The following is a 19,381-nucleotide window of genomic DNA, read 5'->3' as shown; positions in this document are numbered from 1 at the left end:
CGCTGCCTTCAGCCCAGGGCCTGATCCTGGAGACCTGGGATCGAGTCCCATGTCAGGCTCCTTGCATGGAGCCTGCTTCTCTGTCTGCCCCCACCCCCTCTCTTTCTCTCTCTCTCTCTGTCTCTGTCTCTTATGAATAAATAAATAAAATCTTTTTAAAAAAATTCAGTTGTTACACTGCATATACCATTGACGCCTGAACAGCTTGGGGGTGTTAGAAGTGTTTGTGGGCACACCCCTTTGCTTCCACTTCTGCAGTTGAAAGTCTGCCTATGACTTAACTACCCAAAAACTTAACTATTAATAGCCTCTTGTTGACCAGAACCTTAACTGGTAACATAAAACAGTTGATTGACTGTTTATTTTGTATGTTATATATGTTATATACTGTATTTTTAAGAGGTAAGCTAAGAGAAAAGAAAGTGTTAAAATCATAATGAGAAAATAAACTTTACATATCTGTATTTATTGGGAATATCTGCATAAATAGACCCATGCAGTTCAAATCCTTGTTCAAAGGTTAACTACTTTGAATCTTGAACCATATAATGTCCTTTCTCTTAATCCTGGATCTTTTTCCTTACTGTTACTTACCTTGCTGTTATTGCAGCTTTTTAACTATATGTAAATAGGATATATATGACTTAAGAGTGGCTTTTGGCTTTTTTTTACTTTGGTTTTAGTACAACCTTATATTGTCATTCTTTCCAATATGAGGAATGATTGGCATTTGTTTATCAACTTGTGACTTCAAGAATATTTTACTGTATTAGAACCTGTTCTGTTTTGTTTACATGGCTAGCATATATGAATTTTCATTTAACACAAGTAAACTTGAGTCTTTTGATATCTACTGATGTAAATGTTACCTTGAAGTTAAGCTGCGTCCTTTTGTTTTGGGCCTGTTGAAATACACACACACACACACACACACACACACATATATATTTTAAGAGCAAAGGTATTTTGAAACAATTGTTATATTGCATATATGACAGCATAAAATTATCATTTTTTTAAAAAAATATTTATTTATTTATTTATGAGAGAGAGAGAGGCAGAGACGCAGGCAGAGGGAGAAGCAGGCTCCATGCTGGAAGCCTGATGCGGGACTCGATCCGGAGACTCCAGGATCGCACCCCGGGCCAAAGGCAGGCGTCAAACCGCTGAGCCACCCAGGGTTCCCAGCAGAAAATTATTTTAATGACAGAGCAAGTAGTTAGGGTACACATCTAGTACACAGTTGAAATCAGGTTAACATAAGCCCACAATTTGTTAGATAGCAAGGCTATATTTTAGGCTAGGATTTTTTTGTTCTTTTAGGATTTGAAGTGGTTAAGTGTTTGAAAGGTGAGTCTCTCCTACACCTTAATTTGGATAGTTTTCTATTTGTAAATTCTCTTAGAACCCCAGAATCAAATTTTAGCTAGGCCAGGACTATGTTCAAAAGATGGTCTGGACACATGATTAAGTGAGTGAGGACTCTGATCATTTTAAAGATTGATTGATTATAATTTTGGTAAATCTTATTAAAATAACTGATTTTAATATTTGAAATAAACCTTATTCACATACTTGATGATGTTGGAAAGTACCTAATATATCTTATAAATTATGTCTATAGCTTTCAAATTCTGCCTCCAGTACACTCGTAAGGCTGAATTCCGTAAGCTGTGTGACAATTTGAGAATGCACTTGTCACAGATTCAACGCCACCATAATCAAAGTACAGCAATCAATCTTAATAATCCAGAAAGCCAGTCCATGCATTTGGAAACCAGACTTGTTCAGTTGGACAGTGCTATCAGTATGGAGTTATGGCAGGTATGTTGTGAACTGTTTGCTGTCTTTTGTAGTCCTAATAACCCAGAGTACTTTTATTTTCTTTAATAAGTATCTTCATCTTGATTATTATTGGATAATGTCAATTAGATAACTGAGAAATTTAAGATTGTCCAATGGATAACCAAGAGTTCTGGACAGGCAGTCTCAGGATATTTTGGTTCTAGTTGCCTGCTGTGAAATCTGGGCCAAATCAGGTAATCTTTTTTGGACCTGGTGGCTTTCCATATAAAACAGTTAATCCTCGTTGCTCAAAATATGGTTTAATGTTTGTGAACTATGTACTGGTCCAGGATGAAATGATTATAGTGGAGAATGTATGCATTTACTAAAGATGGGCTTTCTTTTTTAATTTACTTAATTTGTTTTTGGAGGTAACAATTTCATGGTAATTTTATGTTTACTCTGTTTAGAAAAACTGAGCTTGTCTTTCTATTTTTTTTTTCATAGTTTTGCTGTATTTCATAAAAGTAATGCTGGCAGTAGGTTGGAAATTAAAAAAAAAAAAAAAAACTGGGATCCTTGGGTGGCGCAGCAGTTTGGCGCCTGCCTTTGGCCCAGGGCACGATCCTGGAGACCCGGGATCGAATCCCACATCAGGCTCCCGGTGCATGGAGCCTGCTTCTCCCTCTGCCTGTGTCTCTGCCTCTCTCTCTCTCTCTGTGACTATCATAAATAAAAAAATAAAAAATAAATTTAAAAAAAATAATAAATCTGCTCATTTTCATGTACTGATACTAGCATTTCAAATGACTTTAAAAAAAAAAAAAAACTTGTCCCCTTTACTGCGGATGTATGAGAAACGCTGCATTAGATTGTCTCCTAGATATCTTAGTGTTGCTTTGGCTTAGTAAATGCACGGAAAAGGGCCTACATTGGAGATGATCTCAGTGGTGTTGAGAGATGTGTCCACCACTTGGGCTTTTTATGCTAAGAATTCCGAAAAGACATTTTCATGCGATTTTGTAGTCCTGATTTGAACCTTTTTATATGTTTGGCCAAAAAAAAAAAAAACTAATGAAATTATAGAGGAAGAGGATTGGTTGTTTCCAGCTGAGTGAAAATGTGATTTCCTGCTCTCCAAAGTATTTTCCTTTCTGTAGGGACACCTTTAAAACACTACCTGATGAAATAATGAGGAAAAAAGGTTCTATAGAAGACAGACACACTCATTATATAACATAGTTAAGTAGAAAGAAGAAAATATTCATCTGTTATCTTGTTACTCAAACAGCTCTATATTATGTATTATGTCTTTCCAGATTTTTTCTATATATTCTGCCAAGTAGTGTGATGATAATAAACTTTAAAAAACTTTTTAAAGCCATGTTTATTAAAGTATAATTTGCATTCAGCAAAATTCATCCTAAAATTTGACAAATGCAGTCAGCACCATAATTAAGCTTTTCCTCAAAACTCCCTCGTGTTCCTTTGCAGTCAGCCCTTCTCTAATCCTTAAGAATGCATTGATATGTTTTCTGTTAAATTGATCACGTTTAATAATTAAAATGATCTGTTATGGAAAAATTTATAAGCATATATAACTGAATTTCTAAAAGTATACTTTTTTTTTTTTTAAGATTTCATTTATTCACGAGAGACACAGACAGGCAGACACAATAGGCAGAGGGAGAAGCAGGCTCCCTACAGGGAGCCTGATGTGGGACTCGATCCCAGGACCCTGGGATCACAACCTGAGCCAAAGGCAGACAACTCAATCTCTGAGCCACCCAGGCATCCCTAAAAGTATACTTTGAAACATCTTTAGGACAGTCAAAAGAATGGGATTTAAAAATAACCTTTGCAAATTAAAGCACAGTTGACAAAGCTGTCAAGATCGTTCTAGCTTATCTAATTATGTTTTAGGCTGGGGCTAACTAGTAGAAAGACTGAATAAAATGAATTTTACAAAATCCTCTATGGGACAGATATATATTCTTACAGATATCTGGCACCACCTCAAAATTCACCCTGCTACTACCATAAGAGGGACAAAGAAAGCAAAAGCCTCTATTTATATCAATTGGCACATGTTCAAATACACCTTATTTACTTGAAAAGCTTCTCTCAAGCATCAGTGCTGAAGTTCAGCATTTTGAACTGAGTGAAATCACACATTGTGGCAGAAAGGACAGTGCACTTTGTTTTTTTTTTAAGTCTGTTCTATCTAATTCTAAGAAATTTGAGGATTTAGTATTTTTGTGATAAAGGCAATTTTCTGAAATATATCAGGTATTGTAGGTGAATAAAAGGAAGCACACAAAGGGATTTTACTTCGTGTTTTTTTTTTTTTTTTAGTCAATATTTTGTGTTTGAGCTTTCATAAAGAGATTTGGATTTGATATTTATCATTTAGAACACAGTGACTAACTTACATTACTAATTTTAGGAAGCATTCAAAGCTGTGGAAGATATTCATGGACTATTCACCTTGTCTAAAAAACCACCTAAACCTCAGTTGATGGCAAATTACTATAATAAAGTCTCAACTGTGTTTTGGAAATCTGGAAATGCTCTTTTTCATGCATCTACACTCCATCGTCTTTACCATCTATCCAGAGAAATGAGAAAGAATCTTACACAAGAAGAGATGCAAAGGTAAGAATGTTAGATAATATTGAAATTATGAAACAACTTCTTAAATGGTATGGTTCCAAGTTAGTGTTTCTCAACCTCTGCACCACTGACATTTGGGGCCAGATAATTTACTTTTGTGGGGGACTCTACACTTAGGATGTTTCACAGCATTCCTAGTCTGCCCACTGGATGCTAGTAGCAACTCTTCCACTTCTGACTGTCAGAAGTGTCTCCAGACATGGTGGTTCTCTGGTAGTATTCTTGGTCTTCAATAACTGTCATTTGATAACTACCTCTTCCAGAAACCTGATTGAGAAAAATCAGATTAGTGTTACGGTATGAGCTTTCTATCTGTATACAGTATTTAGAATCTAGTCTAAGGTTAAGTAAGAAAATTTTATTATTTTATTATTTTTTATTTATTTTTTTAAGTAAGAAAATTTTAAAAATAAATGCTATCAAGTATTTTTTCCCCTTCTGATTATAAAATAAAACTGAGGGGATCCCGGGATGGCTCAGTGGTTTGGCACCTGCCTTCAGCCCAGAGCATGTTCCTGGAGACCTGGGATCAAGTCCCACATCATGCTCCCTGCATGAAGCCTGCTTCTCCCTCTGCCTGTGTCTCTGCCTCTCTATGTCTCTCATGAGTGAATAAATAAAATCTTAAAAAACAAAAAAAAACCTGAGCGTGTGTTTGAATACAGAAAAGGGGTCTATAACCTAGCAATCTAAAAACCACTTTATTTTTTTTTTTTTTAAAGATTTTATTTATTTATTCATGATAGTCACTGAGAGAGAGAGAGAGGCAGAGACACAGGCAGAGGGGGAGAAGCAGGCTCCATGCACCGGGAGCCCGACGTGGGATTTGATCCCAGGTCTCCAGGATCGCGCCCCGGGCCAAAGGCAGGTGCCAAACCGCTGCGCCACCCAGGGATCCCCCACTTTATTTTTTTTAATAAAACATGTAGCCTATTTCAGTCTTTTTTTTTTTTAAAGATTTGGGGCACCTAGGTGGCTCAGTGATTGAGCCATCTGCCTTTGGCTCAGGTTGTGATCTCGGGGTCCTGGGATCGAGTATTGCATCAGGCTCCCCACAGGGAGCCTGCTTCTTCCTCCACCTATGTTTCTGCCTCCTCTCTGTCTCATGAATATATTTGAGAAAGTGCGCATGTGAGCAGGGGGAGGGGCAGAGGGAGAAGCAGACTCCCCACTGAGCAGGGAGCCTGATGTGGGACTTGATCCCAGCTCCCTGGAATTATGACCTGAGTCGAAGGCAGATGTCTTAACTGACTGAGCCACCCAGGCACCCATCGTATTTGGTTTTTTAAATGTTTCAGTTGGACTCAGGAAGCTCATACATCACTCTCTTTTTCTCTTTGTAGACTATGTTATTTTGGCCGCTGGTAGAATTATATACATGAAATTTTCTTTTAGCTTTATAGCAGTGTATGGAACCAACTGAATTTTCCTAGTATATTTTCTTTGAAACTCTAAGGACAGTGTTCATTATGTCACTCACTGTCTTACGTAATCCATGTACTTCTGTACCATCCCTTTATTTTTTATCTGTTGATTTATTTAAAAGATTTTATTTATTTATTCATGATAGAGAGAGGCAGAGACACAGGCAGAGGGAGAAGCAGGCTCCATGCAGGGAACCTGACGTGAGACTTGATCCTGGGTCTCCAGGATCACATGCAGTGCTGAAGGCAGTGCTAAACTGCTAGGCCACCTGAGCAGCCCTCTACCATCTCTTTAGAAAGTGCTGTGATAACAGTATTATAACAATAAACATCAGGCTGTTTAGCTCTATGTACATTATGTTGCTTGATCTTTACAATAGCCTCCTGAAAATTAAGTATCTTACCTTAGGTTCCAGTCTTGGAAATGGTGAAGCTGAGATTCTAACTCTTGACCCTTGTGCTCCACAGCACACTCTCCTTAATGTCCTATGGTATTCCAAATTCAACCTGACTTTCATCTTATGTTCTAGCTTTTTTTTTTTAAGATATTATTTATTTATTCATGAGAGACAGAGAGGGAGGCAGAGAGACAAAGGCAGAGGGAGAAGCAGGCTCCATGCAGGGAGCCTGATGTGGGACTCAGTCCTGGGTCTCCAGGATCGCACCCTGGGCCAAAGGCGGCGCTAAACCGCTGAGCCACCCAGGCTGCCCTCCTCTTATGTTCTAAGGAAGCTAAGGTTTAGTCCCACCACACATGCCCCCCCATCGTATTCACTTAATGGTCCTTGTAAGTTTTTTCCCTTTCTTAACTGTCACTTTCTCCTCAATTTTAAAAGCTTCCTGTTTTTCTAAGGAAAACGAGGTATAAAATGTATCTATATTTTACGTTTTAAATCCTGTCTTTTTCTATAGCTGGGAAATACTGACAATAGTAAGTGGGTGGGTAAAGTTCTGATTCTCCCAAGTATTTTAGTACAGTCCATTTCTCTTCATCTAATGCTTTGATGAATAACATATATGAATACAGTCTGTTATGGTGGTATACATATTGTCACTGGCGTATTTTACCAGGCAATTAAAGTGTGTTTATCAGGTGACAAATATTTATGAGTTTAACAGATGCATAATTTTGTTTCCAGAATGTCTACCAGAGTCCTTTTGGCCACTCTTTCCATCCCTATTACCCCTGAGCGTACTGATATTGCTCGACTTTTGGATATGGATGGCATTATAGTAGAAAAACAACGTCGCCTTGCAACATTGCTCGGTCTTCAAGCCCCACCAACACGAATTGGCCTTATAAACGATATGGTTGGTATAAGTTCAAGCATTCTTCAAACTCAGAATAGAAGGCTTTATGGTCAGGTTTTATTATTTGTGCCAGGCGGTTCTGATGGATGGACTAGTTTTAGAACTACAGGTGTAAGTCACTACAGTGTTCTTTTAAGGTGATTTCTCTGTGGTGAGTGGGCTGGAGTTAAATTCATTGTTGCAAATAAGAGTTGGACTACCTTTGAGAGATAATGTGGACCACTCAAAAAAAAAGTTACGGTGGGTAAGAAGGTTCAGGCCTTATTTCAGAGGGCTGCAGGAAAACTAATCGAGCTGACAAATGGTAGAAGTAGGGTGACCAGTATACGAAAGCGTGAGGTGTAAATTAAGCTTGATTCTGGACAGTGAAACGATTTCCAGTGTTTTCTTTTTTAAATATTCACTTTATGTTACTAATGTAGCGGCTCTTGATCAGTGCTATGCAATGAAATTGTGAAGTATTCTTTAAAATGCAGATTCCTACTAGCACTTGGCTGGCTCAGTCAGAGGAGCCTGTGACTTGATCTCATGGGGTTGTGAGTTTGAGTCCTATACTGGGTGTGGAGATTACTTAAAACTTAAAAAAATAAATATATGTATATGTATGTGTATATATATATATATGTATATATATAGTTTCTAGATTGTACCTACTACATACAATAATTAGTTTTAGAATATAGAACCTAAAATTGGTGTACCTTTATGGTGTTTTATGCTGATGGACTTTTGCAGTTAGTGGAAGTTTATCATATGCTAGGCAAGTAACACCTAAAAGGATTTAGACTTTAGGGAGTCTGACTCGGTAATCTGACTTAGTAGTTATTGTAATATAAGACCTCCAGTAAACTACTTTGAGACAACGAAAAAAGAGGGACAGTTGCTAGAGAAAAGGCCTTACTTTTCTGGCAGATTTGGTTAAGAACTAAGTAGTTTTCTCCTATGATATTTTTCTATTACAGTAGTAAGGCAAATTCCCTTTGTGGTCATTTTTTAAAAACAACCTTATCTGTAAAACAGTATTTCTCTGTATGCCCCCAATTTCATTAGCAACTGGTTCTTAATGCAGAAAGCCAATTAGAAATTTTAGTGAGAAATATACTCTAACGGATTACAGTAGCCCGTCTTAGCATATTTCTTTTTTGGGGGAAGGGGTGCTAAATGGAGAATCAAGAATAATTTCTTTTTAAAGATTTATTTATTCATGAGAGTCACAGAGAGAGGCAGAGACATAGGGAGAGGGAGAAGCAGGCTCCTTGTAGGGAACTTGATGTGGGACTTGATCCTAGGACCTTGGGATCATGCCCTGAGCTTGAAGACAGATGCTCAACCATTGAGCCACCCAGGCATCCCTCAAGAATAACTTATTGTTAGGAATAAAAGCTGGGAGAATTTTATTTGAATGTTTATACCACAGCTAATTTCAATAAATACGTAGGGGCCCTTCCAAGGAGAAGTTTTTAAGAAGTGTGGGACATCATTCGTGCACCCATTTTGCATTGGAGATGCAGACTAGAGTGTCTGTGTGTGGAGATAGGATCCACTGTTGTTTACCTGTCTTGTTACTCATAGGACTGTATGGGACACACTCAAGTACTTGCAAGTATTTCCCAACATATGAAGGATAAAGATCCAAACACATTATGTGCCCTAGTTTATAGCTTTTAGCTAAGAGAAGATTCACTTATGGGCAGTTTTGAGATTTATGAAATTAGGACACTTTTTGCCTCTTTTAAGAACGGTTATGCAGTGGCACCCTTAGCTGTGTTCTAGTCATGTATAAGAATATAAATCATAAATGTAATTGGGTAAATTCTCATAAGGTGGTTTCTAGTCACCACTCCTCATTCTCCCCCATAGCCACTGCTCTGATTGGTAACCACATATTAACTTGCTTGTGTACTTTGTATGAGATTTAAGTTCTCTATAAATGTAATAATATGTTAAGTTTTTGTTCTTACCATTATTTTTGCGATATTTATTCACATGTTGAATGTAGTTGGTTTTTCTTTGGTCATTTCTGTATAAGAACGTCTCCTTATTTGTATTTTTTTTTTCTAGTTTAGGACTATTATGAGTAGTTTTGTCATGGTAATTTGTATGTGCTACAATTATTTGTAAGCTGTGGTATTATATTTATTACTACCAGTACATTAGGTTGGCCTTATGAGTTGTCTTTACAAATATTTTATTGATCATGATTTAGGAGTTTTTGTATCTTTATTAAGCTCTTGGAGACCTTTTTACTCTAGGTAGATGCATAATTTGGGGTTAGAGATACAAAGGTAGTTTTCCTTTAAATTCCTCTGATAAATTTAAAGGGTAAGGCTGGTTTTTCAGACATTTTCTAGATTTCCAATCTATTTCCAATCTTTCTTACTTACATTCAGTTCAACTGGAAATCTAGTTGGAAAATTCCTTTCAGTTAATTAAACCTTTTATTTATTGTAGGTCAGATTCAACGTACTACAGTATGTTGTCCCTGAAGTGAAAGACCTTTACAATTGGCTGGAAGTAGAATTTAACCCCCTAAAACTCTGTGAGAGAGTCACAAAGGTAAGACTTTGTATTTTAGTTTTGTTTATGCTACCATATAGCTGGCCTTTTTGCTATTTCAGATTGTATTTATATTGAGAGAGAAGAATTTCCCTATATGTTTTAATTTAATGCACATTTCATTGTCTTTTTTCTTTATGTCAAGAGAAAAGATATTTCTGATGTGCTAAATAAAATCTTTGGAGGTAAATTAGCAGCATGACTAATGTAGCCATTGCTGTCAGTCACCTTCAGACAAGTCTCGATATAGCTTTGTATTACATGTGTATTTCCCTTCTCTGTGGGATGCTTTTATATATTTAAAAAATGTTGGAAAATTTCACAAATGTTTGAGTGTTACTTAGAAAGTGTAATTCTCTTTCAATGTAATGGATTTTACAGGTTCTAAATTGGGTTAGGGAACAACCCGAAAAGGAACCAGAGTTGCAACAGTATGTTCCACAGCTGCAAAACAATACCATACTCCGTCTTCTGCAGCAGGTAGACACTTTTAAATGAGTGTTTTATTTAGAACAGGAATTTCTCCCCTTGATTTTTTTTTATCACAAAAATAAAAAGTTTTAGCATCACCTAAGAAGTGAACACTTCACCAAATTCTGTCCTTGCCAAAATTAGTCTGTCTTTGATTTGAAAAACAATTATTCTATGCAGTTTGCTTTTTCCTCCTTTATTGTATAACTTTGTCTTTGTACATCTCTCCTCTTTAGCCATTTAGATCTTACTCCTTTTAATACTTACGTGGTTTTACATTGTCTAAAGGGTACTGTGATTTATGTATTCAGACTCTACTGATGGAAGTCTGTATTTCTAGGGGTTTTTTTTTTTTTTTTTTGCTGTTAGAAAATGTTGCAGCAGTGAATATTTACATACATGTATTCTTGCATACTTCTGTGGCTTTCTGTAGTCTAGGAAGTGGAATTAGTCACAGAGCTTACACATTTAAAGCTTTAATAGCTCTTTAAGATTGAATTAATGGGGCAGCCCAGTGGCTCAGTGGTTTAGCACCGCCTTTGGCCCAGGGCATGATCCTGGAGACCTGGGGTCGAGTCCCAGGTCGGGCTCCCTGCATGGAGCCTGTTTCTCCCTCTGCCTGTGTTTCTTCCTCTCTCTCTCTCTCTCTCTCTCTCGTCTGTCTTGTCTCCCATGAATAAATAAATAAAATCTTAAAAAAAAAAAGATTGATTAATGAATACCAGTAGTGATTGGAGAACCTTTTCTTTTACACTACTTATTGTTAGTCAAAGGAAATACTGGTAAAAATATTTTAGTATGATTTATGTAAGTTTGAAGATTATTGTTTATGATATGGCTTCAGTGTTCCTGTTTTGTCTTCCGTTTATTTCATTGGGAGGGGGCTTTTATGATATGTTCACTTGGAGTATTTGTGCACATTTCATTGACCTGCTTTTCTTGTATATGTGAGCAGTGTTATTTCTTATGTGCTATACAAATAGTTGAAGGTTAATTAGCAGTATAACTAAATGGTAATGCTGCCAGTCTCCTTCAGACACATAACAAATTTATTGAAAGTGTTCAGATGAATTAGGTAAGTAGCAAGTCTTTATCTACAAATATGTGGCCATTCAGGGCTTTTTGTTTTATAAAACTAGGATTTGAAAGTATTATGCTTCTGAGGAATGTTATGCTGTGATGATTCAAAGCATAGCATTTGGGATTGGTAGCCTTGAATTGGAATTCCAGCTCCAGCAGTGTAGTGTTAACATTTACTCTGAGCTTCAGTTTCTTTTCTCTGAGAAATGGGCATAATTTCTACTTCTCATGCTTGTGTAAGACTGCGTGAAAAAATGTCAAATGATAGCTGTTGTTACTAACCTTGTGTTTCTTATGCAGGTGGCACAAATTTATCAGAGCATTGAATTTTCTCGTTTGACTTCTCTGGTTCCTTTTGTTGATGCTTTCCAACTGGAACGGGCTATAGTCGATGCAGCCAGGCATTGTGACCTGCAGGTATGTGCTGGAAGGGATACTAGGTGGAAGGCCTTTAAGGAATAAAAAACATATACCCTTTGTTTGTCAGCTTTTGGTTCAGTGGCACCTTTTTAAAGTACTGAATCAATTTTCTGGCTTTTGTAATTAACATTCCTAATTTTTGTCTCAGTTGAAATTTTTTATCAAAAGTCATTCATTTCTAGAGTATCTCATATTTATATATAGATACAACTATTGATGGTGTCCTTTAATTCTCAAAGGTTCGTATTGACCACACTTCTCGGACCCTTAGTTTTGGATCTGATTTGAATTATGCTACTCGAGAAGATGCTCCAATTGGTCCTCATTTGCAAAGCATGCCTTCGGAACAGATAAGAAATCAGCTAACAGCAATGTCCTCAGTACTTGCAAAGGCGCTTGAAGTCATTAAGCCAGCTCATATACTGGTATGCATCTTTGAGAAAAATGATCTACAGAATTTTTGAGGGGCCATTATGCTATGTCTTGTGCAAAAAGGTTTGAGATGATGTCTGAGAAAATTGGTTTATTATATATTTCCTATTCAGTTGTATTTGCTAGTATGGGTGTTAACACCTGCTATGCATATGATGGATTCCCTTACCCCCACCTCCATGCTCTTTAGGGAGTCCTATGCTTCTTGGGCTTTTCCTTCTTGGTTAAGTTCTTATCTGTGTGCTCTGTTAGGATTTCTTCTTGGCTTGCTGACTTCGTTCATTCATTCATGATAGACACACAGAGTGAGAGGCAGAGACACAGAGGGAGAAGCAGGCTCCCTGCAGGGAGTCTGACGCAGGACTCGATCCTGGAACTCCAGGATCACTCCCAGGGCTGAAGGCAGGCGCTAAACCGCTGAGCCACCCAGGGATCCCTGGCTTGCTTACTTTAAAGTAGATTTGTTGCAGAGAAAACTTGACTAACAAAGGTTCTTTAACTACATCACTCCTATTAATAGAAGACTATATAGGTCATAGTTTTTGATGCTGGGAACTAGTAGCTCGAATAACATCATCTCCTATTCTTAAAGCAGACACATGTAAGGGTAATGCATCAGGGTTATTTAGTAATTTATTGGATGCCTAATACCATGATGTGTCACAGAAAAAAAATTTTTAAATGTGTTTGTTTTTGAAGCAAGAGAAAGAAGAACAGCATCAGTTGGCTGTTACTGCGTACCTTAAAAATTCACGAAAAGAGCATCAGCGTATCCTGGCTCGCCGTCAGACAATTGAGGAAAGAAAAGAGCGCCTTGAAAGTCTGAATATTCAGCGTGAGAAGGAAGAACTGGAGCAGAGGGAAGCTGAGCTCCAGAAAGTACGGAAAGCTGAAGAAGAGAGGCTGCGTCAGGAGGCAAAGGAGAGGGAGAAAGAGCGCATCTTACAGGAACATGAACAAATCAAAAAGAAAACTGTTCGTGAGCGTTTGGAGCAGATCAAGAAAACAGAACTGGGTGCCAAAGCATTCAAAGATATTGACATTGAAGTATGTAGCACATTACTTCTTAACTTTGATCCACATCTCAGAAGCATAGTCGTTTACTGTTTATTGATTACATTGGCTTGTCTGGTTATTTTCACTTCGTTGGTACGCCTGATTTTTTCATCTGTGAAGTAAAACATTTGTTTTTAATGGCTCTGCAGGTTTTAACATATATTGAAACAGAAATATGGCTATCGAAAAGCATTTTTATATTGCCCAAGTTTACCCATTGTGAGCATATACTCATTGTATAAAAAGTAATTTACGTTTTGATTTTAGAAAATGTTATTCCATACACATTTCTTTTATATTCTTATTAGTGTGCATTTGTGATATTTTTCAGGATCTTGAAGAATTGGATCCAGATTTCATCATGGCTAAACAGGTTGAACAGCTGGAGAAAGAAAAGAAGGAACTTCAGGAGCGTCTGAAGAATCAAGAAAAGAAGGTAGATGAAAGAACTGGTTGGTAAACTTTTAACATGCCAGATTAACTGAAACAAATTTTTAAACTATATTTGTTTTCATGTCGTTCAGATTGACTATTTTGAAAGAGCTAAACGCTTGGAGGAAATCCCATTGATAAAGAGTGCTTATGAAGAACAGAGGATTAAAGACATGGATCTGTGGGAACAACAGGAAGAAGAAAGAGTAAGGTTTCTGATTACCTGTAACATTTGTAGTCTGTAAGCTATAATTAAATCCTCTGTCAGTAATGGGGCCACAGTTTCAAAATTTATTATTTTGTGTTCTCTTGCCAGGAATGGTGCTTTAGTGGCTGTATACTAACAGATTGATGGACAGATTGAAATTCACAAGAGATTAAACAATGAAACTTATAAAATATAAAGGGCAGCTGAAATGTTTACTTAAAAAAAACAGCTTTATGGGGATATAATTCACATGCCATACATACAGTTCACTTATTTAAACTGTACAGTACATGGTTTTCAGTATATGTATAGAATTGTACAGCTATCTAATTTTGGAACATATCCCAAAAGACCCCCTTTTCCTCCCCCACCACCTTGGCCTTCTGCAGCCAGCAGTCACATTCTGTCTCTATATTTGCCCTCCCCCCCCCCCAAAAGATTTTATTTATTTGAGAGAGAGGCAGAGACTAGGCAGAGGCAGGCTCCCCTGGGGGTGCCTGATGTGGACTTGACCTGGACTTCCAGGATTACAACTGGAGCCAAAGGCAGATAGATGCTCAACCACTGAGCCACCCAGGCGTCCATAGATTTGCCTATTTTTCAGACCTTTTATGTAAATGGGGTCGTATAGTACATGGTCTTTCATGACTAGGCAGTACCTTTTGATGTTTTGCTAGTATACATAATATATTTATATAATGAAAGAAAAGCAAGGTTTTCAAGTGCTTGTAGTGGCCACATTTGTGATTAAAAACTAGTGGCCCCATTCTGGTTAAAAAAAGAAAAGGAAAATAACTACAGGCAGCACAACTGTGGGGACTGTGGTATGAGAATGCAGCCTCTTGTTCCAATTTAGTTATCTTTCTGGGCTTCATTTGCCAGTTTCTCCCATTTTTTTCAGAAGTTAGAATTTTTGTGATAACATACACAATTAGGGAAACAAGCATGCAGACCAGGTAAAATACTTGAGATGATCTGCTACAGACTATCCCGAAAGCTTCCTTTTTCCCCCTTAAAGTGCAAAGGGAATAGCCTACTTAAATCAGTGGTGTACCCTGTCTTAATCTCTAGTTTTCTTTTCTTTTTCTTTTTTTTTTAGATTCTATTTTATTTATTCATGAAAGAGACAGAGAGAGGCAGGAACACAGGCAGAGGGAGAAGCAGGCACCACTCAGGGAGCCCGACTGGGACTCGATCCCAGGTCTCCAGGATCAGGCCCTGGGCTGAAGGCGGCGCTAAACTGCTGAGCCACCTGGGCTGCCCTCTAGTTTTCTTTAAGGGAGAAAATACTTTTTATAATTAAACCATAGTGATTATTACCATGAAGTCTTTTGTGTTACTGTCTACGTTATAGTTTTTCTTTTATAAAAATTTTCGGTATTTTGAGCCTAAATAAAAACAGTTCTTACAGAGAAACTGCAGGGGTCCTTTATCCGTCTGTCTTCTGTCCCTGATTGCCTTCCTAGGAATATGTGTGGGCATAGATGATACTAACCCTTCCATTTTTATGGCATGATAGAAGGGGCAGAGGAGCTGCTTGTCATTCTTCAGGAATATGTCAGGAATTAAGAGTAAATTACTAATCAGATAACAAATGCTTTGAAATTTAACTTTATATTATGTACTTGCAGATTACTACCATGCAACTAGAACGTGAAAAGGCTCTTGAACATAAGAATCGAATGTCACGGATGCTTGAAGACAGAGATTTATTTGTGATGCGACTCAAGGCTGCACGACAGTCTGTTTATGAGGTGAAATGACTGGTTTCAGGAAAACATTTATGAGCTTTTTAGTTTTGCCTTAAGGTGGTTCTTTAACACAGTTGGTACATTCTGTCTTGAGTTGACATTTTATAGTGATCGTTCAAATAATATTTTAATAGAAAGTTTCTGAAAATATTTTTTAGGCTATTAAGCCGTCAACCATTGCTGTAAAAAAATTTTTCTGAAGGTGAAAGTGGACTGCATAAAATTTGCTTTTGTTTACTGTTTGATTTAGAAAGGAAAAAGGCAGATCAAAATGTCCTGCACTTAAATTCTAATTTAGTCCTTCAGTTTGTTTTGTATAAAAACCCACTGGGTGTAGAAAATAGCGATCAACAATTTAAAATTTAAAGCATTTGAGATATGAAGAAACTCCACAGTCATTTGGAAATTATTAAAGATTTCATTTCTTTATGGTGGGGATGGTCAGAGAGAATCTCAAGCTGGCCCCCCCACACACACCAAAGCAGAGCCCAATGAGGGGGGCGGTGCTCAATCTCTTAACCCTGACATCATGACCTGAGTTGAGACCAAGAAACGGATACCCAATGGACTGAGCCACTTTGGCGCCCCCCATGTGGAAATTTTTGTACTTTTTTTTTTAAGGACTTTTTGTTTGTTTCTTGTTTTTTTTTTTTTTTTTTTAATTTTTATTTATTTATGATAGTCACACACAGAGAGAGAGGCAGAGACACAACACAGGCAGAGGGAGAAGCAGGCTCCATGCACCGGGAGCCCGATGTGGGATTCGATCCCGGGTCTCCAGGATCGCGCCCTGGGCCAAAGGCAGGCGCCAAACCGCTGCGCCACCCAGGGATCCCCGAAATTTTTGTACTTGAAAGTTGATTCCTGTGGTTTCAAAAAACTTGTGCTTTTTTGTAAACTTTTGAAGTTTTTGTAAACTTTTGAATGTAAGTAGTGTGTATTTTTGGAGAATTTTGACTTTTGTTTTTTACCCATTCTATTAATAGGAAAAACTTAAACAGTTTGAGGAACGATTAGCAGAAGAAAGGCATAATCGCTTGGAAGAACGTAAAAGGCAACGTAAAGAAGAGCGCAGAATAACCTACCACAGAGAAAAAGAAGAGGAGGAACAGAGGAGGGCAGAAGAACAAATGCTAAAAGGTATTTATAGGCCAAGATTGGAGGTGTAGTATAAGGCAACCGGTTCGATACTCAGTTTATAGCAATCATGTTCAGAAAATACAGGAATAAGGAAACAGAATCATTGGCTTCTTATCTGCAACTAACTAAAACCTAACTTTTAGTTATCTGAAGTTTGTTGTAGATGAGGATGTTATGTCCTTTACCAGCTTATTTCCAAATTTTTGGTGTTTTAAAAATAACACCTTTTAATTTTTATCACTGTATTTTATGTAGTAGTAACATATATTGAGGAACATGTGCCAGCTGTAGTCTGTCAAATGATCCTTTATCTGGAAATCCCAGATGCTAAGGAGTTGGGGAGGGATTCTGGTATCTTTTTGTCATTACAAAACTATTCATGTTGGGTGGTATAATTATACTTGTTTTACTTGAATATCTTCTGAGTATAAAGTACTTAAAGTTTTTAAAAAGATTTTTCCTTTTACCTCATGCTGTACCAGCAAAGTAGACCTAGTGCTAGGGAAAGACGCCAGTAGAATGCACACTAACCTGATAACCCTACTACATTATACAGAGCGTGAAGAGAGAGAGCGTGCTGAACGGGCAAAACGTGAGGAAGAGCTACGAGAGTATCAGGAGCGAGTCAAGAAATTAGAAGAAGTAGAAAGGAAAAAACGCCAAAGAGAGCTGGAAATTGAAGAAAGGGAACGACGTAGAGAGGAAGAGAGAAGACTTGGTGATGATCCACTTTCTAGAAAGGTGAATATAGAAGTTACTCTGTTTTTGTGATGTATTTGTCACCTAGTTCTTTTGCATGATCCATATACCTCCGTACATGTGTCAGCGTCTGGGCTTGGTGTTTTGAATTGGTTGCATTCATCTCTTTTAAATTCTGGTATTACTTTGTCTTCCCAAAGATAGTTTCCTAAAGGGGGGATGATTAGACTTAAACGTTAGCAAAGCTGTGTTTTAGGCTTCTGTTTAGAATGCCTCTCAGTAAGAATGAATCTTCTAAGACCTCAATATTTGACAAAAAAACACTCTTTAGTGAATGGAAGAGGGACTATTCTAGTTTCCTTGAAGGGGGGGGGGGTTGCTGTGAATTCAGAGGATGATACGAGTTCTCTTAAGTCTTTAGTACTCAAAGATGGGTCTGGTGGACCAGCAGTGAATATTCACCAGACTGTTAGAGAATCTCTAGCCCACTGTCAAACCTGAACAGAATCTGCATTTTAACAGTATTCCCAAGTGATTCAAATGCTGCTCTGAATATTTAATTTTATTATTTTTTAAATATTTATCTTTAATAGACCTTTGTCCCCCCCACCCTATCTCCTTTGTCTCCAATCCCCGCTCCTGATTGGTTGCACCATTACCCACTTAATCATGGAGTTTTTTTATTTTTTTATTTTATTTTAAGATTTTATTTATTCATGAGAGAGAGAGGCAGAGACACAGGCATAGGGAGAAGCAGGCTCCTTGCAGGGAGCCCAATGTGGGACTCTATCCCAGGACTCCAGGATCATGCCCTGGGCCAAAGGCAGGTGCTTAACCGCTGAGCCACCCAGGCGCCCCAATCATGGAATTTTGAATCTCCTCCTCCCTGTCCTTTGTTAATTCAGAATTTCCTTTTGCCTGCATTATTTTTTGTTCTTCCTGATTATAACCTTTCCCCAGTTTCAGACCTTCTACATTGTATCCTGTGTTTTTGTTTTTCATAATGCATATTTGATCATTATACCTGCTCTTGGGTTCCACACCTTCCTTTGATTAATACTCTGTACTTGCCAAAGGTAAAACCTGCTTTAGCAATCCAGGCCTGTCTAGTTTGCTGTTTTCTATCACCTTCATCTGTTGCCATTTTCCTCCTAATCACCTGTACTCTAGCCATTCTGAGCTAGTTTTATGCCTTACCGTGTTTCTGTGTGTTCGGTATCTTGGATGTGCTTATGCTCCCCCTTAAGGTATTTATTTTTGAAGTTAAGAGGTGAGTAGCAGGAGAATTTCTTGCCTGCCTTTTCCATTCATTTCTGCCACACCTGTGTCAGTTCTCTTTATTGGAGGACCTGTTCATTTAATTTCTGTTTAAGACATACATGGTTAGATTTCTGATTTTGTTACTCTGTTAATTTTTATTTTCCTCTGTTAACCAGTGAATGTGGACTGTGTGGTTTTTGGTTTTGTTTTGTTTTGTTTTGTTTTTTAATTAATTTATTTGAGAGAGAACGCCCGTGCCTACGGGTGGAGGATCAGGCCATCTCCCTGCTGAGCCCTGTCTGGTGTGATCTCAGCCCTGAGATCACGACCTGAGGTGAAACAGAGAGTAAATGCTTAACCTACTGAGCTACCTAGGCACCCCTGGCCTGTATGATTTCTAATTTTTTGGAATTTAATACATTTTCCCTTTGTGTCCTAAAATATGATGTTATGTGTATTCTTTTTCTGTTGGGCACAAAGTTCTGTGTGTTTTATGTATGGACTCAGAACTGCTGTATTATTTTAATTTGCCACATTCCATTAGTTTATGGGAGCCTCATCTTCTGAAGAAAGGGAGGTGATTTAAACCTGGGATTATGGGTTTCTGTGTGTGTGTTTTGTTTTTGTGTGTGGTTTTTTTTTTTTTTTTTTTTTTGCAAATCTATCTATTCATCCTTTTCATT

General features: G+C 37.6%; 1 protein-coding gene and 2 non-coding genes across 3 annotated transcripts in view; all 3 read left to right on the top strand.

The window, feature by feature from the left end:
• The window catches only part of EIF3A (eukaryotic translation initiation factor 3 subunit A), a 37,142-nt gene that overhangs the window by 8,243 nt on the left and 9,518 nt on the right, over window positions 1-19,381 (top strand). Inside the window, exons 5-17 of the mRNA XM_055300312.1 lie at window positions 1,625-1,824; window positions 4,232-4,440; window positions 7,022-7,193; window positions 9,645-9,749; window positions 10,131-10,229; window positions 11,601-11,717; window positions 11,960-12,145; window positions 12,852-13,199; window positions 13,540-13,644; window positions 13,733-13,846; window positions 15,480-15,602; window positions 16,586-16,739; window positions 17,296-17,480. Of these exons, the coding sequence (XP_055156287.1) occupies window positions 1,625-1,824; window positions 4,232-4,440; window positions 7,022-7,193; window positions 9,645-9,749; window positions 10,131-10,229; window positions 11,601-11,717; window positions 11,960-12,145; window positions 12,852-13,199; window positions 13,540-13,644; window positions 13,733-13,846; window positions 15,480-15,602; window positions 16,586-16,739; window positions 17,296-17,480 (2,117 nt within the window). The remainder of the gene's footprint in view (window positions 1-1,624; window positions 1,825-4,231; window positions 4,441-7,021; window positions 7,194-9,644; window positions 9,750-10,130; window positions 10,230-11,600; window positions 11,718-11,959; window positions 12,146-12,851; window positions 13,200-13,539; window positions 13,645-13,732; window positions 13,847-15,479; window positions 15,603-16,585; window positions 16,740-17,295; window positions 17,481-19,381) is intronic.
• Window positions 9,860-9,989, top strand: LOC129494032 (small nucleolar RNA SNORA19). Its single transcript, XR_008661288.1, has one exon. It is a non-coding gene; the product is annotated as a small nucleolar RNA SNORA19 (small nucleolar RNA).
• LOC129494031 (small nucleolar RNA SNORA19) lies at window positions 11,134-11,262 on the top strand. Its single transcript, XR_008661287.1, has one exon. It is a non-coding gene; the product is annotated as a small nucleolar RNA SNORA19 (small nucleolar RNA).

Source organism: Nyctereutes procyonoides, unplaced genomic scaffold, assembly GCF_905146905.1.
Source record: "Nyctereutes procyonoides isolate TBG_1078 unplaced genomic scaffold, NYPRO_anot_genome, whole genome shotgun sequence".
NCBI lineage: Eukaryota > Metazoa > Chordata > Mammalia > Carnivora > Canidae > Nyctereutes > Nyctereutes procyonoides.
Note: the sequence above shows the minus strand (reverse complement) of the source record. Positions and strands in the feature narration are given on the sequence as shown.